Raw genomic sequence first — 27662 nt, forward strand, 5'->3', positions numbered from 1 at the left:
TCCAGATCCACAAGCTAAGATGTATAATATTGAGAGGAAAAAAAAAATCCATGGAGTCTGCTTTGTGTTGGTAAGCTACTCCTGGTGTGGAGTCTTCCCTGGAGTATGGTTGCTATACCTAGCCACATTCCATTGCAGAAACCTGATTTTCTCTCTGCCAGCATGTATTATCCGAAATTAATTTCTTGGTTCAAGGTGGGAATCTGTGTCCACTTCCCCTTCTCAGTTCTCTTTTTGTTTTTTTCTGGATTTAGGTCATATGCATACTGCTAGAGTCTCCCTGAGTTCATATGTGTATCACATCTATTGTGTCTGAAGTTATTGTTGTTTCTTCCCACTGGCATTAAAATATTTGCTGGGAATATTTTTGAATTCCTACTAATAATTTATCAGTCTCAGAACAATCATTTAACAGATACACATATGACTTTATATCACATTAATTTGAATATTTGAAATATAATGACATTTTGAGGGAGAAAAAGCATGTTTTTAACCTGATATCCTATATGTGTTAATTTAGGAGAAAATTTAAAAGACACCCAACAGTTCTGAGTATTTGTAAATCAATTAATAATTTCATATTTTTACTAAAAAAAGAATCAAAGTACTAAAACATTTCAAGTTTAACATTGTTTCCAAATGGAGGTCAACAGAAAAATGTTGCATGCAAATGGATGGAAATAGAAAACACCATCCTGAGTGAGGTAACCCAGGCCCAAAAAGATGAACATGGGATGTACTCACTCATAATTGGTTTCTAGCCATAAATAAAGGACATCAAGCCTATAATTCGTAAAAAATCCTAGAGAAGCTAAATAAGAAGGTGAATCCAAAGAAAAACATATAGTTATCCTCCTGGATATTGGAAGTAGACAAGGTTGCTGTACAAAAAATGGGAACTTGGGAGTGGGGTGGGATGGGAGGATGGGGAGAGAAAAGTGTGAAGTGGAGGATGGGAAGAGCTTGGGGGAAGAAGTTGGTTGGGATATAGGAAGGGTGGATATGGGAACAAGGCATTATATATCTCAATAAGGGAGCCATTCTAGGGTTGGCAGAGACTTGACTCTAGATGGGTTCCCAGGTGTCCAAGAAGACGCCCCCAGCTAGTTCCTTGGGCAGCTGAGGAGAGGATGAGAAATAAAATATTAAAAAAATGTTTACAGACTCTGTGGATCTTTTGATCAAATTCACTAAACTGATTTCTCAAATTCCAACGAGAAAAGGGAATTGGAACTTCTTGGTGAGCATAGCAGGACTGAGTTGAAGTAATTTTCATGGTGGTTGTCTTTCAAACAAATGTAAAGATCACAAATTATGTTTGTATAAGTTGAAGCATGTTCAGCACTAACAAAGGATGTAGAATATATTCTAAAAATTAAATGCATCATAAAATTGAAATAGTATCATGTCAGCAAATATTTACCTTTGATTCTACATGACATAAGAAAATATTTAGGAAGCTTCTTTAGCTTCTACAATTTAATTAAGGGCTTTCCACTATGAGAGAATTCATGAACTACAGCATCTTTTTTGTTTGTTTGCTTGGGATTTTTTTTTTTTTAGTTAAAATTCAAAAGTGAATTTTTTTTGGTTTTTCAAGACAGGGTTTCCCTGTAGTTTCTAGAGCCTGTCCTGGAACTAGCTCTTGTAGACCAGGCTGGCCTCGAACTCAGAGATCCGCCTGCCTCTGCCTCCTGAGTGCTGGGATTAAAGGCGTGCGCCACCACCGCCTGGCTCAAAAGTGAATTTTTGAAAGGGTGGCATGAAAAGAAAAGAACATAAATATTAACAGGGTCTAAATTTATTTGCAACTGCCTTGAGTATTTGACAATAAGCTATTATTCTATTACTATGTTTGAAGGATGAACCCAGAAAATGTAGAGTCAGAAACCCCCCATAATTCTGTCAGTCTAAGAGAGATGTATGCTCTTTCACTATGTGAGAGGTTCAAGAACAAAAATATTTGAACAAATTATTTTCAATGCAGACTTCTTTCAAAGGTGAGATGCAGGCACAGACTTTGCTCTATGGGACCTTTTTTACACAGTTAATTGGGAAAAACCGCCCCCTTCCCAAACCTTAACACATTACTAGGCCTTTAACTGGGAATCTGACTTTTCACAGGACATTGTGGAGTCATTTATTAGAGCCAGGGCTTGAATCAGATCGCATATTCAGCATAACTCCTCTGCTAGTAATACAGTAGAGGAAAGAGATGAAGTTTGTCTTTCACCATCTCTGTGTCTAGGAGTTTCCAGTTCACTGTAATCAGTTAGTGTAATAGTTTGTCTCTCTAGTAGTGATCTAGATGCCTTGCAGGTACATCATTAGCCTCATTCACTGAGCATAATATTTGTAATCATGAAGTGATGGAGCAAGCTGAACAGGAATAATGCCAACAGATTATGTGAACTGGCTAGAAGCACTGAATGTCTTTATTTGGTTTCTCTCCACGAACTTGCCTTGTGAGGTAATGTTCGTTAAGTCCAATTTAATTATAATTTTATTCTCACTAAGAATTTTATTTAGTAAAAGATAAAAAAGTGCATGTAGTGGCATGCATTTCTCCAAATCACTGTCCTTTTCTTCATCTGAGGACTCTGTTAAACAGGAAAATTCTGTTGATCGACACATTCATATCAAATTTAGTTTGAGACCTGTTTTTAAACGACGGTTTCATTTTATTTTGAAAGACAGCTTCAAGCTCTAAAACAACTTTTAAGTTTGATCCACACTGGAAGACTGCAACATTTAAGAAGTAAAAATACAAGCATTTAGAAGGAATTTTGAATAATTTCTTATTGCTTATACATAATGTTAAGAAGCATATTACACTATAATTGAAATCTCTTGTAAAGAATTTACTTATATTTGATTCTCAAGCAATTGTGAACTAATTACAACTTTGCTTGCTAAAACTAACTCTATCCAACAATCCAACACTGCATTCTTTAGGACTTATAGCTCCGGAGAGGAGACAATTTTGCCTGTGGCTATACTTTCTCCACCATTAGCATTTGCATCCACTGCTTGGCAATACTGAAAGTCATGAGGGGACAATTATACTTTCCTTATTATCCGTATGGTTTCCTTCTTTTATTTTCCGGAAATTTGTCCTTCAAAAAGTACTATCTTGTGGTCATATTCATAACAGAATGAACTCTTATTCAAATGTCTTCATAAAATTGATGTTTCAAAATAAGAATAATTCAAAAGTATTTACTACTATGTATGAATGCATGCATATGCATGCAATATATGCATATGTGTGTCTATAGGGGTATATACATGTGTAGATCAGAAGAGCAACAATGACCATATTTCTACCTTTTCACTATGGGGTAAAAGAATCTAATTCAGGCCATCAGGATTGACAACAAGCACCTTTATATACACAGGCATCTTGCTGAGTCTGTAGAATGATTCTAAGGGGGATTTTGATCCCTTAAGAGAACGCTAGAACTAGAACCTTACTTTCTTAGGGATATATATTATTTATGTTACATTATATTTTTAGGAATATAATATATATTATATTCTTAGGAATGTGTGTGTGTGTGTATCCCCACACAATTAAAACAACCATTAAAAAAATGCACAACTTGGAAACCCTGTCTTGAAAAACCAAAAAAAGCACAATTTCTGCCTACTCAAAAATTTTTCTCACTATCTCACTTTTGTAGCTTAATTCTCTGTTTTTTCCACCCAGAAAAAAAATTTCATTTTCAGATTTTGTTCCTGAAATAATAGTTTCAAACCTGTATCCACAGTTTATTATTAGAACTCTACACTCTGTTGAGTTTTAGTAGCATTTTTATGTTACAGAAAATATTTACTTGTATTTTATGTATGTGGTTGGTGCATGCATGAATGTCTCTGCACCACATCCATGTAGTGTGCAAGGAGGCCAGGAGATGACGTAGAATCCCCTGGAATGGGAGCTACAAACAACTGTTAGTTGTCACATGAGTGCTGGGAACTAAACTCTGATCTCTGCAAGAGCAGCAAGTGTTCTTAAGCACTGGACCACGTCTCTATCCCACTAGTAATATTTCTGGATTGACCTTTTGAAAGTATGAAGTGTGCCTGGTAGACTGTTAAGTCTTCAGACAAATCTTGGATGTGAGTAAGTTAATGAAACTGGCAACATTTGGTGGCCAGAATTATCAATACCCAAGTGCACTGCACAGGGGACGCCACTGGTCTCTTTTCAGTTCCCACAAATGCTTTTCACATTCATGCTGGGCACTCCAGCCTGTGCTGACCAGAGACTGACTGAACTAGGCATTGGCTTATCAAGTATTACAGGAATGAGGGGGAAGACATGTGAAAAACAAGAGGAAGATGTGGGCCTTCTGGATGAAACATCCAGGGTTTAATCTTACTTAATAAGTAAGATTATAATCTTAATAAGTAAAATTATTCCAGGCTGGAATAGGTGTTCAAGATGTTCTCTAAGGTCTGAATATCTTGACGCACCAAGCTAATGCATATGTTGAAATCTAAGCTTTGTTTTTCTGAGATTTCATGGTGAGGTTTCTGGGTATGATTATGTGATGCAGGCAGAACCTTCATGAACTGGATCTGTGTCCTCGTTAGAGATGCCGAGAGATTCCAGTTACCATTTCCACAAAAGGAGGACAGAGACTATACCATCTGTGAAGTAAAGAAGAAGGTCTTTCTGTGTGCACAGTGTTCTGTGACCTTGACCTTGAACTGTCTTTCCAGCCTTTGGAAGAATATGAACAACAAATTCATGTTTACAAGTTACTCAATGTTATGTAGTTTGTGACAATAACAGGAATGGCTAAAAAAATAAAGGAAAATAAATATATTTGTCTATTAAGTAAAGGCTATTAATAAGGGAGGAAGATATAGGGGGAAATTGAAAAGTTATTAAAGAACACTACCATTTGCTGTGGGACAGTGACTCAGGCATCTGGTTGTATAAACACACACACACACACACACAAACACACTGTGTGCATACGGATATATTGATACCAATTGGAAATTTTATACATTTGATTATACTAGCATACAATAGGAACTAATCACTTAATTTGCCTATTTATTATCATTTCATACCCAGAAATAAATTAAATAATAATTTTTCTTTTCCCATCTGGATCTTTTATTAGGAAACTGCCCAAATGGAAATGTATCTTTTAATTAATCGAATCTCTCATGCAATCATACTAAAGTGGGTAAATAATTTTGTTAGTTATAAAATGAAATACTGTGCAGCAGTGGAGAAAAATGAGTGAGAACTATTTTAAGGACATGGATAAAATTTAACAAATTTAAAGACAAATTTTAGCATGATCCATAGAGGATTTAATTGGTATTTTTCATAAAATTATAGATGTGAAATAATTTATTTACTTAGTAGTATATAGGAAACATCAATCTGCAAAGTACATCAGAGAAGAGAAGATGAATAGAGAGCACACGTTGATTCAGACACATCCTGGGGATTTCAACCGCATGGTCAACTGAAGCATCTTAGAGGTTGTTATGTTGTGATATATAGTATCACAGATTTTATTGCATTTTGCATATGAATGGTTTTTAGTGAGTCAAACCAAGCGAGAACAGCATGTTTTCCAGTGATGAGCATGATACATTAGTCCTTTGGATTGAGTTAATTTAGCCTTTCAAAGATTCTGTTTCAGCAAGACTGAGACCCACTTCTGGAGTGTGACTTTCAGCCTACCCCATGTTCATTACCTGGTATTTCTTCCATGTGGGCCCCTGGAAGCCCACAGGCATAAGAAAAATTTCACTGGAGGGAGCAAGCAAAAAAACTGCCTAAACTTGAGAGTACAAAGGACCTTGCCTAAACTTGAGAGTACAAAGGACCAGTAATAATAAAATATAGGATTTAAAGAATAAAAAGTCCTAATAACTTAATCAAGCACAGTTGGTGATAAGTCAATTGATAAGTCAATCGTTACTTATCATCTCTCTCCAATAGAAAAGGCTGTTGTGGACATGGGAAATACCCCGCACATCTCAACCGTAAGTATTTACATTCTTGTGCTGGATAGATTTTGTCACGTTGACACAAAAGAGGGCAATCTGGGAAGAGGGAACCACAGTTAAAAATTGCTCCATTACTCTGGGCTATGCGGGCAAGTCTGCAGGTCATCTTCTTGATTAATGACTGATGTGGTAGGGTGCAGCCCACTAAGCACAAAGCCACTCCTGGGCCCCATCCTGGGCTGTTTAAGGAAGCAAGCAAAGCAATCCACAAAGAGTAAACCAGTAAGCACCATTCTTCCATGGCCTCGGTTTTGGTTCCTGTCTCTAGGTTCCTACCTGGAGCTCCTATCCTAATTTCCTTTCGTGATGGACTATAAACTGTACACTGAAATTAACCGTTTCCTACCTTCATTGCTTTGGTCAGTGTTTTCTCACCATATTAGAAAGCAAACTAGGGAAGACCTGTATCATTTATGGATTGCCCCAGTACTGGAACTTGTCTAATTATTTTTCATGCACCTGCCACCTCTAATTGTCATCATTTCGGGGTGGAATGTATGAAGTTTGCCAATGACATCATTTTTCTATCTCTGCAGTAAAGCTGGAAGTTCACAGTTCTTGCCCTTGTCAATAGAAAATTTATTTTGGACACTGTAGAATTAACTGTGTAATTACTGTAGCTAATCCAATAGAACTCAATTTATATACTTACCATTGAGAGTGCTTCTATCAATCAAGTTAGTATCAACTGGCCAATAACCTCCATCTCCATGACGACCTGTGTATATCAGCACATTAGCACGTTAGTGGTATAGCTCAGGGAAATACAAACAAAACATAATAATATGGTAAGGAAAAATTCTAAATATGCAATGAGTGAGCAGAATTATTGGTGCCAACTCTATAAATTTTACTTTTCCAGTGAGTAAGAAAAATCTGTCATACTTAAACTAGTGAAATTCAATTTTCTGGGATGCAATCTCCTTGTTTTCCTCCTTTCTTTTCATCTCAATATTTAAAATATATTACCAAGAAACAAAACACAAAAGGCCCAACATTGCCATTCTAAATGGTTTTCTCCTCAAGACTTCAGAACAAAGATGAACTGGATCAAGGCTCCTAGGTCTAGCCAACTTTTATTGTTTCCTGTCAAGAGTTTTTAGCATATTCTCGCTGCTATCTTGCCAGGCCAATATTTGTTTCATTTTAAATTTGGCTTTGAGTGCTTGCTAGTATTGTTAGGAGTAAAGTAAGGTGCTTGATAAATACTTAGAGAACAAAGAATGTGACCAGGAGCCCCACCTACACAGTCTTCCTATCTGTTGGTTCCTTCCCTGTGGTATTAGGTGTAAAACAGATGTGAACATACTCTCTAAAAGGATGGAGTCACAAATTAATCAAAAATACTTACAATACAAAGTTAACTAATGGTACTGTGTTATAGATGACCCTTTATTCATAAACATAGAGAACTACAATAATTTGATTAGCTTTGATCTTTAGAATATCTAAGTAGACTTCTCATAGAAATGAGTTAGAGATGTGACTCTGCTTACAGACATGTTCCAGTGTTCAGAATTTGTTTCTGAAGTCCCTCTAGGTAGGGCAGTGGCGAAAGTGTTGGCCACGATAACTGTGGTTTTCTTAGGTTCCATGGGTAGATTACATGTTCAACTTGACAAGTCAGCCTTGTGACATTCTTTTGCATACCCACTGTTCTTCTCACTGATGTTTTTCAAGCATTTCAGTGATTTATTTGCCAAAGAGTGGTGGAGAAGAGGCTTAGTATTCTGTTCACTGACTCTCTGAGCACATTTTTAAAAATTCGTTGGGAATCAGTTCTCAGCTGAAGTTTGCATGGACACCAGACTTCCAATAAGCAATGAAAGAAATTAATTCAATCACAATGAATCATGTTTTTCACTTAAAATATTTTTCACTTAAACTCCGCTGGGCTTTGACTCTGAGTATGAAAGGAAATCGAAGTAAGGATGAGGCTTCTATTTCTATGTGGCAGGAAGCTGGGGATAAATAAATAAAAAGATGCTGTGGGCATTTTGGTGGGCCAACTACATCAGTGGACAGTCCTGACCTTCCCCAGACACCTGACTTATGTCACAAATACATATGGAGTTTCAAAGAACATGGGTGAATCTTTGCCCATAGCACACTGTGGGATCTGTGTTGGAAGAAATGAATTGAAACAGAAATTCTACATGCATATTAAAAATATTTTTTGCAGCAACTGAAAGTGGCTAGACTGTGAGCAAAGCATTCAGCCAAAAGACATGCTAACAACCTAATCACTTAGGCCAGTAAAAGCAATAAATGACTTCTGTAGGGAATAATCCTATATTGGCTGGAAATGAGGTAGAGAGCCTGGGGAAGATTTTCTTTTTCTCCAGTCTCCTGACAAATGTCTTTTTAATGAAGTTTCTAACTCTCTTTGCTAGTTTGTGGGAGGATGTAAACAGAAGTGCACAAGCACATCCATGTATAACGTAGACAGTTAGCCATATGGGTCTGGAACTCCTTGGATTTACCAGGCTATCAATTACACTGAGAATACAGTAAGTAGAAAATACCTCTGATATCATATGGGCCGGATGTTGAACAAGATATAGGCATTGTGGAAGTGCTTCTAAATAGCATGGCACTTAAAACTTGGACATTTTATACCCCCACAATCTAGTGTGTTGACATGGCCAGTTTTTTGTTGTTTTACACTAGATTAATATCACAAAATAAACCGAGTAACTTTTTTTTTCTTTTTTTTTTTTTTTTTTTTTTTTGGTTTTTCAAGACAGGGTTTCTCTGCAGCTTTTTTTAGAGCCTGTCCTGGACCTAGCTCTTGTAGACCAGGCTGGCCTCGAACTCACAGAGATCCGCCTGCCTCTGCCTCCCGAGTGCTGGGATTAAAGGCGTGCGCCACCACCGCCCGGCTCCCGAGTAACTTTTAATGAACCCAACAGAGTGTCACTTTTAGGAAACATGATATAATCAATGAGGAAAATTGGATTCATGGGAATTTGGGTATCTTGTAGTAGTTCATTGGGAAAGCAAAAAAAAAAAACTCATTTCCAAGATATCGAAGACCCAAAGATAACTGGTTCTAAAGACATGGACTAGAGCTTTAATTTTGTGCTGTTTCCTCTCTTTGAAAGATGTTGTTAAGCTCAAAGGATGTTTATCTGATGGGCAAGTAATAAATAACTTCTAATAATAGTAAAAGCAACAGCAACAAAATATGCTTCCAGCTCTTTTGGGCAAGTCCTAGGAAGTTAGTAAATGAGACTAGAGATACATAGGACATGACAGTAATGACGCTGTTGCCAGGAAGGCCGACACATGGTTGAGGACTTTGTGCTGTGGAATGATATTTAATGTGTTCAGTTAACTTGGTTGATTTCATAAACATTGATTCACAGAAATAGAGGCACAGTTGGAATTTGGAAGATTGCTGGCGTGAAAGTCAGTCAATATAAATATTCCAACTACTGCCTTTCCCAAAGGTCTCAGCTTCAATAAAGGAGAATTAAATGGAAATAATTTATTCAACATTTATTGAATGCTTGCTACACAAAAGGCATATTCCTAGATTCTCAGAGAAGGGGGAGTATAAAAAGATGCATGAGCATTGTGTTCTGCCATGGCAGCTAGCATTGGTTCATTATGTCTAAAGCTTAAATAATCCTATTCATTATTAATAATAACCAGCTATTGGTGGTTGGCAATTCACTCTGGGTTTAATGGTTTAAATATGACCTAATCTCTCTCTCTCTCTCTCTCTCTCTCTCTCTCTCTCTCTCTTTCTCTGTCTCTGTCTCTCTGTCTCTCTCTCTTTCCCTCTCTCTCTCCCTCTCTCTCCTTTCTTTCTTTCTTTCTTTCTTTCTTTCTTTCTTTCTTTCTTTCTTTCTTTCTCTCTCTCTCTCTTTATTTCTTTTTTAATGACAGGGTTTCTCTGTAGCTTTCCAAAGCTGTCCTGAAACTAGCTCTTGTAGACCAGGCTGGTCTGGAACTCAGAGATCTGCCTGCCTCTCCGCATGCCTCTGTCTCCCGAGTGCTGGGATTAAAGGTGTGCACCACCGCTGCCCAGCTTAATCTATCTATTTCTATACAGCACTACCAGATTTTCTTAAAAATGTTTTTTATTTATCTAGAATAAGGAAAAGGAATACCTGAAAAAATGTGATATGTTAACAGCATTGCATTAGAATTTTAATGATTAAAACTTTGGAATCCTTCAATTCTTTTTACATAATATACTAAATCTCCAAAATTTAAAGTTTGTGAGGATCCCAGAGTGAATTTGACAATAAGCTAAAGTGTCTGTGACCTCCCTGTCATTTGCTCCCAGGACTAAAAGATGAGAGGGGCAGAAGTCTTATGGCTGCCTTTAGGGAGGATGCAAATTAGTTTCTCCTTCATGCTGATCCCAGGGACACCTCTGATGAGCTCTCACTACAGCAGGAGAGACTGTCAATTAAGATGCTTTTCAATGCATTACTAAATACTGTGCATTTTAATTTATTTGATTTTTACAAAATTTCCTTGCGATTTTTGTTCTCAGAGGCCACTTAGATATTGCTTCTCTGTTTTTATTGTGGGACAGTATGTGTATGTGTGTATGTGCATATGTCTCTTTCTATGTGTAAAATTAACCTATATTAATGTTTATTTTATGTCCTCACAGCACAGACGAACAGTATTTTCCGTGATAAATAATTTTCCGGCACCTAGAAAAGATGCATTATGTAGTAGTTTGGGTGCTAGGGTCTATTTTTGTCCTGTGGACATTTATAATTTCAGGAAGGGGTGTAAGGCATTCATGTGCAGAGGCCATTTAGGAAGTTGGATGTGGTAACTGTAATCTCCTCTTTAATCCATCTTCTTTGAATGGGGATTCAGAGGGTCCACACTATCAATCCCCAGAGAAATACATATGGGCCATAATCTAAATCAAATGGGCAGACTGGTCATCGAACAAATACGCACTGCACAGTCTCCCAAGGATGCAGAGCACGGAGTTATCGCCCTGATCTTAGAATTGGTTTTCTGAGAATAATTCTGGGGGTAATGATGAAAATTGCATCGATTTTATGTCTTGTACACTGGTGGATAAAGAAGATCCATTAATGCCACCTGAACACAATTTTACTGTCCAGCACACAGATCGCATTGAGATATATTTAAAACAGATGATTTGTCAGAAGCGGGATATGTGTGGGAGAGATCAATTCATCATGTGGCTGATAATACTGCTGACTTTGAGCAAAGGTATCAGGGCATCAAAACGCACGAAACAGAACAATAAGGAACACCCAGGAGTTTTCAAATATATATTAATAGAAAGTAGCTGCTCACTTGTTCCTAAGGTCCAATGCACTGTGCTTAAATAAACATAAAAGAAATCACCGAGTGACGGAAAACGTGGGTGTTTCGGATGCAACGGCAGCTAACGTTCTCATCACATACGAATGTTGGTGCTGAGTAAATCCATGATATGTCCCCTTCTCTAAAACCTTTGGTTGTATTTGCCTCCTGCAGATATTCTGGGAGCCATAGCTTGCAAAATAGGGAGGGTTTGGTTAAGGACTGAGCTGTCTGGAGTGAGAGAAGCAACGTGTGTGTCCCTCTCCACGCATTTTCTTCACAAAAGTTCCGCTTTTCTCCTATTCTACTTTTCATCTGTAATCCACTGACTATGAAGAGGGTTGACTCTTGCTAAGAAGAACACAAAGTTATAAGAATTCTTAGAAATCAAACTCGAAATTACAGACAGAATTTAATGTTTAAGTAAGAGGAGTAATGCGACCACGTGAAAACAGTGTACTGTGAGAGGCAAGGGAAGGACGAGCTGTGTGGTATTTGTTAGTCATGGTATCCTGTACAAGGGAAATTTGTATGGATTATTCTTCTATCTTAAATGCTTGCTTTTGGTGGACATCTCGGTTTAATTCTTAGTGTTAATATCCTGAGTCAAATGTATAGTTTGACCAGTGCTTGGTGGATGCTTTCCTGAGAAACTGCCTAAGGTAAGAAAACAAAGGAACCTTACAAATAATGCATTTTTTTCCATCAGAAGGAATAACATCAGCACTGTTAGACTGATCATAACTAACAAATATAGAGATAACTGATGCCAGCCAATAAAACACTTTAATGCAAACATATTACTTCAGTAATTAAATATGCACATGGAAATATCTACATATAATCTGTATGCCATAGTATAATATATAGTGTACTATGCACTTACTTCTAAACACTTCTGAGCCTCACGTTCTTGACACTGAACTAAGGAAAGTGGGCAATAATTAAAAAGAAACCAAAGAACCCAAACAAACAAGTAATATTTCGTAATCACAACCAAGCAGTTAACTTTCTCCTTCAAGAGATCACGTAAAGAAAACCCACAATTCTGAATCTTATAACAATCATAAATCCATCCACCTTCCTGTTTGCTGGTAAAATTTGCTACCTAACCCTGAAGATCTCTATTATAACCAGCTGTATTTTAAAAGCCCAGGACTTTACTAGTTGTTATAATTATTATTAACATACATTTAGATGTAGCATTGATTAACAATTCAGTTATTAATAGAACAGAAGCCAACTAACCATTAATGGCATGGGGGCTGGTGGTGCTATCTGAAGTTGTTTATTTCCCAGGGTCTCTCCTTCTGTCTCTTTGTCTCTAGCAGTCTGACATAATGGCCATCAGAGGGGTCTCAGAAATCACTTTTAGATTCAGCCATGTCTTTACGAAACTCTAAACCATCATTTGTTTTTTTTTTTTTTTTTTTCAATATATAAGGGCCTTCCTGGATGACAGAACCTTCCTGGGAGCTCATTTACCAGACATCGGCAACATGGACGATGAGGTACAGCTTCATGTAGTTCATAAAATAGAAACTGCGCTCAAAGTCCACCAAATGACACTGATAGCCTCTCCTAGATGATCCCAAACTTGGGTTTGATAAGGGCTTGTGTTTGGGTGGAGCTCTAAGTCACACAGAGAAAGGATAGAAGTGACAGGGTTCTGTCTTTCTCTAAGGAAGCTGCTGAGTGAAGACATTAAACTATAAGCATCCTTCTAGAGGATATCAATAATGAGTCCATTGGAATTTCCTCCCCCACATATCTACTCATCCTCCACCCATGCATTTGATAGAGCAGTTTTTGTTTTGTTGTGTAGCAGTTTCCTCTGAGATTCAACCATGACACACTGCAACCATGCTCCTCAAGACAGAAAGGAAATTACTCAAAACAGCTACCAGTAGTCTCTGAATCTAACTGGATTTACTACATTCATCCTTCTCCAAGAATAGAGATAACTCACTCTAAGATCAACCAAGATGCAAGAAAGTCTGATACAAATTCAGGTGCTTTCAGGAAGTAGGGACCAGATACAATAATCTGTGTGAAAAAGGTTCAGACCAACAAAGTCACCTGGTAAGGACAATCTCTAATCTATTGAGCTTCCTGCAGGCTGTGCAGTATGCTCTAGTTTCCCAGTGTTTGCGAGCTGTCACTCACACTGGAGTGGGCTTCAGTGACACAGCTGCCTTTAAGTCATTTCTGTTCCTATCACCCCAGGCATATTCTTGTGAACAATCCCAATAAAACTCATTGCTTATCTAAGTTGGATCTTGATGGTATCTGTACTTTGGTCTGGCACCTCTCTCTGGCGTGAGTAGATGCACATTTTGCATGCCTCCTGGGAAATTATGTCATACAATATAATTGGAGCCCGAAGACACAAAAGAACCAAAGGTGATTTGGGGATGAGTTGGGAGTGAGTAAGAGCATGGTCCTCACAAGGCTGATCAGCCTGAGGAGGAATATTCACAGAGGAAATCATGTGTGTGTCTTTTTACTATGGCCATGGCTGCATGGCTTTTGTTCTGGGTAGTGAGACCACCAAAGAAGGTTAAACCAACAGGATTAAGAATATCTATAGGGGAAGTCCCAGTATGGGACTCACTGTCTGTGTAGTAGGAGGTGGGGTGCACTATCTGAGTACAGAGATGCCCTTAAAGAAATGAAACTTTTAGAGACAATTTTGCCATCTTTGAGAGTAGACTACAATGTTTGGGTTTGTCAGTAAGCAACAGCAGAGGCTACCTGGCCTCTGTAGTTAAAAATGCATCCAGTTTTGAGACGAGAGCCAAGCAGGCTCTCATCATGTTTGTGTAAAGGAGGAATTTCAACTAGAAAGGGAGATGCAGCATCCTCCTCCATGTTTGTGCCTGATCTGACAAATAAACAAACTAGAGGACAAGATAGAGATGTTAGCTTGTTGTTTCTTACAGCTTGGAGGCTAAAAGGAAAAGAGACATCTAGTCAGAGCCATGCTCAAAAGCTCTTCCTGAGATCCAGAAACATAGCACCAAAGGAAAGAATCCAAGAGTGAGGGGGTGAGATGTGAGAACAAATGAGATAAATCTGACTGCTGTGCAGGCAGAAAAAAAAAAGAATAATACATCTATCCTTCCTTTCTTAAGGAAAAGGCTACATGAATTAGGAAAACAGGGAAATCAGTCCCTGGTGGATGGGTCTTTCAGAGCCATTAGGAATCTTTCACTGAAGTCCTCATAAATAACAGGAGCTGGAGGACCATAGAGGAGGTGCAGGCACTATTGATGGAACTGGGAAGAAGAGAAGCTGTGTTTTAATTTCACTTCACTGGGCTAGAGGGAACTGTGTCCACAAACAAGTTAAAAAACACATTGACTCAGCAGGGACCTCAAGAGTGGCATAGACCTTGAACAACTTTGTTTCCAAAGTAGGGCATGACGTTCATAAAATAAGAAATGCGTTGGCAGGTTCACATGTCTTAATTATGATGTAATGAGTGTAGGCAAAACAAGATAGTAACCCAAAGGAGATTTTTTTTTTTTTGTAAAAGGCAAAACAAAGGTAAAGGTCTGTGTCTTGAAGACAAATGTGGGAAGATTTGTGTAGAGTGGAATTTCCTAATGAATAAATATGACATAAAGTTCAATTATGTGCTAGGAAGGTGTGGGAGGCTTCACAGCATGAGGAATAGTTCACAGAGGCATGAAAGATAGGACTAAATAGGGAAAGACTCTTAAGCCTCTACCAGGGGTAGGCAATTATCCTCCATTTAGTTCAGGTACATTCCCCTCTAGAAAAGTTTATACTAGGTTTAGAGATAGTTGCTCCATTCAGGATTGCTCCCAAAAGTTAGGGGCAGTGGATAGAGAAGTAACAGCTACTGATTAAGTGACAGTGCCAATTCAGGGCATCTTAGACCCAGGAAATCAGAATGTACAGCAGTGGTAACTGGGCCATGTGCCCCCTTGGCTTTGGCTAGGCATGAGATGCTTAAGGCAGACCCAATGATTTCATTAAGAGTGAGGAAATATAAGGACGGCTTAAGGAAGAGCTCCAAGATATGGAGGTAGAATGACTCAGAGAGAATGACAGAGGGTTGTGGTGAGCTAATTAAGTTAGTGCTTCCTAACCATATTGCTATTATAGCCAAGACTCAACTGTGGAGGAAGCAATTGATGTAAATTGATGGACCTTACTATACTGTAGTAGACCTTGCTTATGCTTGAGTCTAGTATCTTCTTTCTTTTGGTCTTCTGGAATCACAAGTCACTTGTTAAGAACATATGACAGTGGACTTGCAGAATGATTTATGAAGGGTTTGTTTGTAAACCTACTCTTTGTTATGGGATTGCGTCTTTTCCTGCCCAACCTCTGGAAACGGTTTTATTATAAAGATAATGTAACACTAATAGTTCACCATTTTGCATATCTAGAGTCTTGTTTGGGACACATGTAAGCACACCACAAAAGAGTAAAGGAAAACAGAAGATCTCAGAGTCATAACGTTATCAGAACATCCAGTGCCAGGGGTCAGTTACTTCCCTATGCATTTTGGTCAAGGAGGTCTCAGGGGCCTCCCAAAGATGAAACCTTTGCCACAGTTGTTGGCTGCATTCCAGAACTGAAACATAAGATGCTATTGCTGAAGACATTATACATGGTGGTTTCAGGACTTGGAGAAACGAAGCTAGGACTTGGCCTGAAGTGTCCCCTCCCTGTAGGCTAGATCCTGTAGTAGCAGAAGTTGCTACTAGTAGTACTGGGGAGGATTCAACCTGGAATTCCTACTCGAATAAGCTGTGGGTCTGGAATACTTCACCTCAATGGAAGAGCCGGGTAAGAAGGTCCAGCCACAGCAATAGTGGCATAAATGGTTATGGATACAAACAATGTTTTGATTGGACATAAGGGGGAAATTCGCACCTAATATTGGGATCTTAGACTAAATCCTATGGCTGTGGAGGACATAGACTCAATGGTGAAGTTACAACTGTTATTTATCAAATCAACATGACATACTTGTAAAGCTGCCTTTTAAACATGTGTGCTTGGGCCCATAGATAACTGTTACTGCAAGTCTTAACTCATGACCACAAGTGAAGCTCCTGAGAACAAGAGATTGTTGCTCTGATATAGATTCCCGAGGCTTAAGTTTTGGATAGACATCTACTAACCCCTTTGAAGTCTTAGGGCATCAAGGAAAAGTGGTAGAAAGAATGCAACAGTCAAGTGAAGGGGTAGAGTGTTGTCTAGCAGTTCTTTCTGAGATTGAAACATTCCATCATGAATCAAAGTTCCTTAAGACATGTATTAAACAACCCGAAATAGTGACAGGAAGTCCTTGAAACCTACCAGATTCATTACGTTCCTCCCTCTCTGAGAGTATATAAACATAAAATACTGTCGAGAAACAGTCTAAGACCTAAACTCTCACACAAGACCCAAGCCTGAAAGTAGCAAAGACCAACTACTGCCTACATGAAACAAAGACCAACCAAAACACCTGGAAAAGACACTCTTCAGCATGTTGCACCTCCTAGAGGGTGTGGAGAGTGCTGTAGGTTTCCAGTTTTTGTGATATGTCACCCATGCTCTGGAGGATGTTGGTGATATTCTTGCCTTTGAGTCATTTCTGTTCCTGTAAGTCTTCACCCACATTTCTGTAAGTTACTCCAATAAAATTCATTGCTTTACCAGGTCAGATCTGGTGGTATCTATATTGGATTGGTCCATTCCTTCTTATCACAGGTATGTAGGCATGCACACATATGTGTGAGTGTGTGTGCACATGTGTGTGTGTGTGTGTGTGTGTGTGTGTGTATGATCTCACTACAGGAAAAGTCTGTCACACAACAAGTGAATCTACTGATTGTAGCATTAGAGACACAAAATGGCTATTGTAGAGGTGTGTGCACTACTGCAAAGGGACAAGTTTAATTGAGTGATTTCAACCCCTTGATTAGTTCCAAAAGTTAAAGTAAAACTCAATTTGTAAGTAAGGAATCATAATGGGACAGTGGTCTTATTAGCAATTTAGGACTAGAAAATTTATGGGAGGTTTTTCAGTGAACACAGAACTTGAGAGAGAGGTTAACTAACTGAGTTCTGAAAGCCATAGGGAAAAATATTCCGTACATGTAGTCTATCTAAAAGTTTCCTTAGAGTTTATCTTGGGGAGACAGAGACCCACTTAGGGAATTTTGCACACGTCCTATCTATTTGAGAAAGATTATGCTAATTACGTATGAAGAGATTTAAAGAAGCTCTTGCAGTAAGTAGGGTGTGAATAAAGTTAGCTACAAATTGTAAAACAGGGCGTTTTACTTATGAGTAGATTATGGCTTAGGAAGATGAATTTACTCAGGATCACATCTTAAGTAGCCGAGTCTGTTTAACTTTGGTGACGGTTTTTTTCACAGTGAGTTGATAAGTAAGAGAGCAAGCGAGGGTGAAGAGAAATGAACTAGATCACACCCAAGAGTTAATCATGGTATGTTTGTGTGGGATTCCTAAATTTATGATTTAGGAGACATATCACCTGTATTCTCAATAGACATACAAAACACAGTAGACTTTGGAAGGAAAGAGAAATCATGTTTTAAGCCATATATAGCACTTGGGGAAGCAATGTTGCCATTTTAGAAAGTGCATACCAGAATCTAGTATGGTGGTTCACATCTGTCATCCCAGTATAGGAGAGGGAGAGCTTGCTTTGATTGTCCTGAGTCTCAGAATCAAAACCAAAATCAATCAAACAAAAACAACAAAAGCATGAAAGCAAAATATCAGGAGAAGACAAACTAGGCTACAGCGGAAATGTAGGACATGACTGGCATTGAGACAACCCCTGCAATCACATCATCCTTTCCTTTCCTGGCCCCATACCCTCAAGGAAGAAATGCTCAAACATGGCCAGTGAAAGGTGAATGTGGTTTACATAGCTGTGAACGCAAGGGAGCACGCAGATTGTCAGTGGCTAATGAAGTGAATATTTGATGTTTTAAAAATAAGGAACATTCAAGAACTACTGTGTTAGAGTAGAGACAAATTAGAAATCCCTTTTAAAAGCTCATCTTTCTACAGTAAGCACTACCCTGATTACCGATCCTTGGTTGCACCATAAGTCCATCTTATAGTTGATATAATTTGCACATCTTCTGGATTCTTGATCATCCCTTCCCAGAATTTCCTCAAGTAGAAATGTACTTATCATTTTTGATTAAATTTTTATTTATACATTTAAGTCCAGACTAGGTTTTAAGAAATCCTTTTCTCTACTCTAGCCCACAATAATAACCTGTTTGAAATCCAGAAATATCTATTTTAGTGGTATCATCTGATTTGTCACTTAAATTTTACGTATTTATCTGGCAGTGAAATATCTATAAAGCAAATTTTCTGTAATGTGGATTGCTTGAAAATGAACCCAAACTACTGTTTTTTTTTCTTCCTCAAGAGTTTCCATTTCTAGCCTCAGGCTAGATTCACCACTATTAATAAATAAGTTGTCAGAAGTGAGTCCAATTCTCCTAATAATATTTTTCCACAATTCAGTTGTTCACTGGAACCTATTGGTTTTGATTTATTTTCTATTCAGCATTTCAAAAAGCTAGTGAAATTTAAGTCTATAAATTTTTCTGCTAACAACAAATAAGAAAGGACAGAAATCAAAGAAAGAAGGGCTTAGGATCTTTCAAAGTTGACTATAGTTTCTTATTTTCATATTTATCTATTGTTTTTGTAGGTGATTGTTGAATTTCTAATTTTTAGCTAAAGATCTATCCTTATATTTTAGTCATCTTATTTCTGAGACCATTAGCATATAGACCATCCTCCATCAATAGGTTTTTCAAACTACACTTTTTATTAGACAGGAAAGCTTTTGTTTTCTAGATGACTCCATTTTCCTAGACACTTGTATTTAACTCAAAATGCATTTATTTATGACTATAATATTAGTTACTAGGAAAAGTGGTAGAAATGACAATGAGAGTCTATCCAATATTCTACACAGAGAGAATATATAATCTGGTCCTTAAGTTAGGAATGATAGTAGTAAATTATTAGAAATGGGAACATAATGACACACAGGTGGAGTATTTTGGACACCAACAAGAAGAAAAGACAAGAAACATAATGAAAGATATTCGGAGATATAAAATGGGGACATCTGGAAGGAAGAGGGATTTGGATTTACTATTTTGAGAGAGGGAGAAAATATTGCTCAGAACTAGTGATAGCACATATCTGTTAGCTATTTTATTTCATCACGAGTCTTTAGTGTACATGGAGGAATATTCTGGCCATCAGATTAGAAAATATGGCTTTTGGTCTGGTGGCCGACATTCTAATGCCAAATAACTGAGTCTACTTTGCAACCATTCTATAAATATTATCCCTATACCGACTGATAAGTACAGTCTTTACTGTCCCTGAAGGAAGCTTCTCTTAGAACATGAGGGAGAAAGTCAGGAACGAGAGGGGTGCGTTCACTTATGGAGACGGTGGGACAGAACTAATGGGAGATCACCAACTCCAGTTGGAATGGGACTGATGGATCATGCGACCAAACCCGTCTCTCTGAATGTGGCCAACAGCGGGGGCTGACTGAGAAGCAAAAGACAATGGCTCTGGGCTCTGATTCTTCTGCATGGACGGGCTCTGTGGGAGCCTTCTCAGCTTGATCGATCACCTTCCTGGACCTGGGGGGAGTTGGGAGGACATTGGTCTTAGCATAGAGTGGGGAACCCTGATGGCTCCTTGGCCTTGAGAAGGAGGGAGGGGAGGTATGGGTGGAGGGGAGGGGAGGGGAGGGAAGGGGGAGAAGGAGGGGAGGGAAGGGGGAGGAGGAGGGGAGGGAGGGGGGAGGAGGAGGGAAGGAGATGGAAATTTTTAAATATAAAAAAAATAAACCATGAAAAAAAAAATAAACAAGAGATCACTATCACAACAACAACAAACACTACAGCCAATCAAAGTGTAGATCTTTGGAACCAAGTCCCAGTCAATACCTCTACATAACACTCCTGTGCCTAAAATAAGAGACTATTGCTAAAGAGGGGGAGGAGACAGTAAGAGCAGAGGGAAAAGGGAGTTGGCTATGAGTTTGTGCCTCCTAATAGTATCAGAAGTGACAACCATAAAGTCTCACAAACCTAACTTCCCAAACATGAGTTGACCATAGGTGACACCAATGACATTACACATTGGAAGAGAAAGAGCCCAGAAGGTCTCAACCTTTCACAAGGAACTAGGCAAATGAAGAAAGTTGGGGCTGGGAGAGGGGTCTTCCTCAGAGGAGAGAGCATGTGAAGTGACTCTTCAGTGTCTAAGAGTCAGTCCTGAAAACACACATACAGGTAACATTATGCAGACTGAAAAGCTATATTTATTAATATATATGTATGCACATATAAATATTTGTATAAAATAAGAACTAGTGAAAAAAAGGCTATGACTTGGAAGGTGAGTGGGGAGGGATTTATGGGAAGTCTTGGAGGGAAGAAAAGGAAGGAAGAAATGCAATTAAATCTTAATAAATACATAAATAAACAAAAACATGACTTGTGAGGAAAACAGAGAAACAATACTGAAGTTGCAAAATGCAGAACTGATAGGATAAATTATTCAAAGGTAGAAAGTGAGAGGAAGGAAGAGGTCTCTCAAGAAGAACCAAGGGGGCCAACAGTAGAGTAGCTATGTCACAAAATGAACTTGTGCCTGGAAAATTGAGATCCAGTAAACCTAAATGCCTGACTGAGAAGGTTAAAAATCTACATGGATCAAGTAAATCCCTTTGGGAGGTGTCTCTGTTTCTTTCCAAATTACCTGTTAAAATACAAAGATTCCTGAGAGGCAGTATCTTGATTGCTTGCTGGGAACATGACAGGCACTTAACACTCTATTAAAAACACATACTCATTTTTCCACCCCTACTTTTTTCCTCACTCATAATTTATAGAATTGCTGAATTTTGAACTTGAGAAAAACACAGAAAAAAAAAACTTGAGAATAGCGTTGTCAAGTGGGCGTAGCAAGTGGTTGAATAAAAAACTGGATTGAAGCTATTTGCAGTAATAGGGTAAAAAGAGACTTTCGTTTTCAATTAAACTGCTCCCACCTGAAGGTGTGAAAGGTTTCAATTTTTCAAACAGAAGCCTGTCTGTTGCAATTGGGAACCCTACAAATACTGTCTTACATTAACAAAATTCAAAGCTTGACTACACTGCCTTGGGAACCCTAGTTCTTTGAAAATGGAAACAATTAAGGTTTTGCTTAGACATGAGATCAAAACAGCTGAGGTGCAAAATGGCAGGTTTGGTTTCAAAAATTTTACAGAAATACTCCTTTTGCAGGAAAGAAAGTTTATCAAATGAGGTGAACTTACGGTGATACTGCTAGGTTTAATGTTCTTGATAAGAAAGAGTCAATGAATTTATTGCATTTGCAAAAATTATACAACGGTGTTGAGCAAAGATTCCTAGGTAACATGGGTATGTATGTATCTGTATCTAACTACGTATATTCTGTGAGCACTTGGGTAAGACTTAGATCCTCTTTATCTGATTTTAATGAACTATAACTTCAGCATGAGAATTGAATTAACTACCTAGCGGTTGAAGCGTAGTGGAAAAGCTATAATGTTTTTGTTATGCAAAGTTGCTATTCCTAGGTTTTTAAAAATTCTAATTCCAGTATAAAAACCTGTGAATCTTAAAGATCATGTGCACATGGTGATTTTATAGGTGGGAGTGCTGAGAGAAGCTAATTCTCTACCCCATAGTCACACAGTAGGTCCCAGGGTTAGGGCTGTGCTGGCATTTAACAGCTCTGATTCCATTCCAGCAACCACAGAGCACATAGTGAGTGACGACCAACAGACAGAACCAGAGATTTTTCAGTGATTGTTAAAATTCTGAGGGGACTTATCCTTCTTTCTTTAAAATACAACTCAGTTCACATGGTCGTTCTTTACCTCAATCTGCAAAATAGCCTACACACCTATGCTCTTCTATGCTGAGTGCTTCAACCCTGTCCCAGGTCATGGAGACTCAGAGACACTTGAAAGTTCTGGAGTGAGCATTTTCTCTGTAGTCGAACTAGGCAAGTTTCTACCCTCTGTGAGTTGCTCTGACAGTGCCATTGTACCCACTCTACCATCACACTGGCTAGGCACGGACATGCATAAGAAATCATAAACAGATCAATTTTCATCAATAGACAGCGCTGTGTGGAGCATACCTTGGCAGCCACAAAGAATCATTATGGGAAATGGGCAGCACGACCCTGAAATGTATTCATAAGAAACTCGAAGGTGTTACTATTATTTCAGAAAAACATAATTTCCATGTTTAGAGCAGCAATAAAATGTAAATTGTGAAGTCAGAGAGAAGCATTTGGCTTCCAACATTGGCAACAATGGTTTGTGTGATTTGGGGCAATACACATTTTTTTTTCTGTAAGTCAGAAAGACAATTAGTAAGGAGTGAAAGCCACTTCTGTTTGAATGTGAGTGCAAGGCTTTGTGAGTCCTGGGCATAACACACACCCACACAGAGATGCAGTATGGCTTCCACCTATTCTCTGGGACCACTCCCCAGGGACTGTCTGCATGATGATCTCCCTTTCCCCTTCCAAGAAACTTAATCACCAAAACCTCGGAATTACTTTAAAACATAAAAAAGCTTCAGATTATTTGCTCAAATGATGATTATAATAGTATTTTATTTTAGTACAAAGTCTAGAAGTCTCATTCAAATAGAAATTTCTTTCACATACTGATGCTGTTGTACAGGCTGCAACCACATTCAGATACAGTTGTAAATAAGGATAAGTGAAGTCATATGCGGAGAGAATTGATTCACTAGTACTTATGGCATTTTAGGAGGAGACCTCAGGAGGCTTTTTCCTGCCATGGGATGGCACAACAAAGAACAGCATTAGCAAGCAGGAAGGACAGCCCTCACTAGGATGCAGCTGTTCTGGACCTTCACATGGGGCTTTTATCTCAACTCTAAGGTACACACGTTTTTGTTGTTTAATTTACTTGGCATTTGGTACTGGAAGCCCAAGATAACTGAGATAGTAGAATTATCATAATCTCCATATTTCCAACCTTGTAGACTCAGAGTTGTGGGGAACCTTTTAACAAGATTATCCCAGATGGACAGTCATTTGCTTTGTTCCTAATACTGACATGAAACAAACAAACAAATACAATCCATGGTAGAAAAATGCTAACACACTAAAACTTCAGATGCTGTAACTTTCCAGCCTGATATGTTTATGGGTCCTGCATGTGAACATGGAGAAAGCACATACTGAATGGATTTGGATTTGGCTTTAAAATCAGAACTTCTGGAACATGGCTTTTGTGGGTTTGTTTCTACAGGCAAATTATTTAGCGTCTCTAAGCTTCAGATTATTCAGTGCTCAAATGGAGATAATAACAGTATCAGTCTCAGTTGTGTTATGAGTTAAATGAATCAATCATCCATTCTTAAAATTGTACTTGGCAGAAAGTGCTTCATTGCGTCCAATTAAGCATTAGACAAACTCTCAGAGATGCACTGCGGCTCTTGTCTATGCCCCACACACATTGTGCAGGCTTTGTGATACTGCCTCTCATGAAACGAGACTCACTAAAACCTCAGAGTTACTTCCAAACATGTTGGCCACTTCCTCATGAAAATTCCAGGAAAGAACTAGGAAACCAAATGAGAGAGGACTACAGGAAAATATACAAAGTAGATCAAAATTAGAGTAAAGAAAACACTAGATGCAATCAACTAATATGCGAGGGTTGAATTCTGGGTTGTTTATGATTTTCATGCTACTCTCACTACTGCTTAGATACTTAGAAGAAAGCAAAAAGAAATTGCCCTGCTCCCAACTCATTCTAGCTCTTGTAGACCAGGCTGGCCTCGAACTCACAGAGATCTACCTACTTCTGCCTCCTGGATGCTAGGATTAAAGGCTTATACCAACTACCGCCCAGCTCCCATCTTATTCTTGAGTCTTCTTTTCCTTCCCTCTCTCCTTCTCTCCCTCCTTCTCTCCCTCCTTCTCTTCCTCCTTCTCTCCCTCCCCCCCTCTCTCTTCTTGTTCTCCATGGCAGATGTTAGGTTCCTGGAACAAGTAATCGTGACAAGAAACTGCCAAGGTACTTTTAACAACCATCAAGGCTTTTCTTACATTTTCTCTTACAATTCAATTCCCTGCTTCTCTTAGGATTCATACTGCCAGGATAAATTAACTCCAAATTTTCTTGGAGTGAATTTCTTTTTATTAATCCTTGGATAATTCCATTTGTATTCGATCCTAGTATCTCCTACTTCTCTCCCCAATTCTTCCAGATCTGTGTCGACTGCTCCACCTCACCAACTTCCAATCTTTCCCCTGTAAAAAGCCCACCTACTGGAATTCTTGTTGCCATACTCGTGGGTGGGTGTGGTGCCATCCACTGGAATCTGGCTCACCTACAAGGGGCCACACTCTTAAAGAGAACTGACACTTCTGTCTCTAAAAGTCATCAATACCTCTTCAGTTAGGGGTGGGGTGAGCTCCTCTAAACTCCATGCTAGAATATTGTCTGGTTTAGCATGCTATCTCATCAAAAGGCCAGTTCCTGTTACAAAGAACAGAGGTCTCCCGGTGAGTATGATAAAAGCACATTCAACTCATTTGCTTTGTGCTGCGCACAGGGGCAGCTGGAACAGCCTTCTGTCATCATTTCCAGTACGTTTAAAGTCTGGAATCTGGGCTACTTCTCACATCCTTGGTTATCAACACAAGTTAATGGTGTTCTTTTGGTATCCAACAGATTTTTTTGTAAGCATCTGAAGATAATAACCCCCACTAACATAGCAGTCACCAAACCGTTCCTTTAATAAGTGGTTTGAACAAATAGGACACGAAATGTTAAGCTTGTCAACTTGACCAATTATCTGCCTGCTGGGTTTGAAAAGGCACCAAGTAGCATATATGGAAGAATCAATGTAAGTCATATTTAATGGTGAATAAACACTTGATTCAGTGTATCTGTGAACTCAACTGGGACAATAACGCTTCGAATCCCTTTTCTTCTAGAAACCGACCATATTTCACTGAATTTGTGAAAATATGTGTCAAACTTACAGGCAGGTAGAGGAAATATGGTCAGAAAGGCGGGGGGATCATTTATTTAATTTAAACAGCAAAGTATATAGCAGCTAATTTAACATGATATGAAGCAAAGAATGAGGTGTGAACCTCAGTGGAATAATTATGAGGCCCTAGAATCAATCACCAGCACCAGAAATAAAAAAGAATCATAATTTTAAGCCAAAAATGCTAATAAAAACCAATTACAAAACCGGACAAGTTAGAGTCTAAGATTTGGGGATTACAATGCTTTATCATGCAAGTGGATAATGTAACAGCTAGTTGAACAACTCAATAAGTTGCTGCTACTTTTGTTATTTCATACACAGACACACACTCTCACACACACACAGTTCAAATACAATTAAAGTTTAAGAGTTCTTTCTTAGTCTACGGGTGCTCCAAATAGTCTTCAGAGAACATTAATTGGGCCATTTTAGTTATCTTATAAGTGAAATAATTAGATAGCTACTAACTAAATGTCCTGCGTTTGTATTTTGTCAGTCCTATTACTTCATTTATTTAGGGAAATACATGCTAAAAATGATATTAATATTATTATTAATTATTGATCTTAATATTATTAAAGATCTCTGGTAGATACGGCTCTTAGAAATAATTTTCTTCAGAGGAAGCAACTAGGAGCAGCTACCTAGGTTCTGGAAATCTTGACTTTTGGTAGATGTGTCTAGAGTATCACGTCTATAATGCCAGTCACATTGTATTAAATAGAAATTTTTCCATAGTACTCCAGAAAAACAAAACAACAGAAACCAAATATAGCATCCTTAGGCAAAAACACTATTCAGGTTGGGCATCATCTACCATCAGCAAGAGCAACACACCGATGATCAGTATTTGTCAGAAACAACAGCCCTCAGGAAGAGCATTTTTATTTAATCTCACAACTTGTTGCTTTGGAGCCTCAAAGTGAGCTGGTTATGCAGATTATCATTCATATGTGCAAAGAAAGACAAACTACTGTTGGCCCAGGAAGCACAAATACATACGATAGATACACAAACAGTTTCTGGGACTCCAAAACTCTCCCTGAAAGAATGTATTCCCCCCTCCCCACAGGAAACTCATCAACTCTCCTTTTCTTACTTAGAATTCTATTAAATGTCTTTGATGTAAAGATAATGGAATACTAATTTATCAATCAGTCTACAAATTATGCTAATAGGGAATTCTTTTTTACTTTTGAGTTCAAGGATAATTTGTATTTATTTCCATTTTTTTCTTCATAGTGTGAAACCAGGAATGATTTCAGATCAACTTTTAGGCACGAGGGAGAAAGAGAAGGAAAGAGCTTCGGCTTCAAAGGAACAGCAATAATGCCCTAAAAAGTTAACTCAACTTTGTTTTTATTTATTAAAGAAATTTCCCTGCAGAGCAGAAGCACACATGATTTATGTAGCGCAGCAGAACTTTAATCCACAGCTCAGGAAAGGGTGCGAGAGCAGCTTGAAAATTATACTGAGCTTAATTATACTTAATGTGAATTATTCAGAAGTGCAGACAGAGACTAAAAATTTATTTCATACAAAGAAGCTTGACATTTTAATTGGTCCTTCAGAATGGAGACAAAACAATTTCCTCTAGAGAAAATTTACATCTTCCCTATCAGACCCACAGCCGTAGCCAAGCAGAACTTCATTAACAAGATTAATCATGCCAGTGTCTGCGCCTCCATCAGGTGGATGGCCCAGGTGAAAGCAGGAATACAAAGTAATGATTGACACTTTCACTAGATACAACTGATTAGAGACACAAACAGTGATAGACTGTTGCACAGTACCTTGGTCGTTAGCCATTTTGTCAGGGTGTTCCACTGTGGAGAGAAAAATAAATTATGTTATTATAGTGTAGCATTTCTTAGGAGAACGTTGGCTTATCAAGTCCATAATGTTGTTATCATTTTTTCTTTATGGATAATCAGTCAGAGGTAGCAAAACCTGAAAATAATGTGTTTTTGGTTTTGTGTTTTTTTTTTTTTTTTTTTTACTAAAAAATACCTTCTAAAATCTAGTTGTCATGTTTTTCTAAACAGAAACTCATTGGGTAATTTTAATTAAATTGGAATTGATAGTAAAATGTGTAGAAAGAGCTTCAAAATCATATTTATTTGAAGTATATTTCATACAGTCTTAGATGATTTCTAATGGACC

The 27662-nt window shown here is 38.2% G+C and overlaps 1 protein-coding gene across 1 annotated transcript in view; it reads right to left on the reverse strand.

The window, feature by feature from the left end:
* Window positions 1–27662, reverse strand: part of Dcc (DCC netrin 1 receptor) — a 658913-nt gene that overhangs the window by 63586 nt on the left and 567665 nt on the right. The window contains exons 21-22 of the mRNA XM_042055177.1: window positions 27293–27325; window positions 6701–6766 (exon numbers count right to left, since the gene is read on the reverse strand). Of these exons, the coding sequence (XP_041911111.1) occupies window positions 6701–6766; window positions 27293–27325 (99 nt within the window). The remainder of the gene's footprint in view (window positions 1–6700; window positions 6767–27292; window positions 27326–27662) is intronic.

The sequence above is a fragment of the Arvicola amphibius genome, chromosome 5 (assembly GCF_903992535.2).
Source record: "Arvicola amphibius chromosome 5, mArvAmp1.2, whole genome shotgun sequence".
Classification (NCBI taxonomy): Eukaryota; Metazoa; Chordata; class Mammalia; order Rodentia; family Cricetidae; genus Arvicola; species Arvicola amphibius.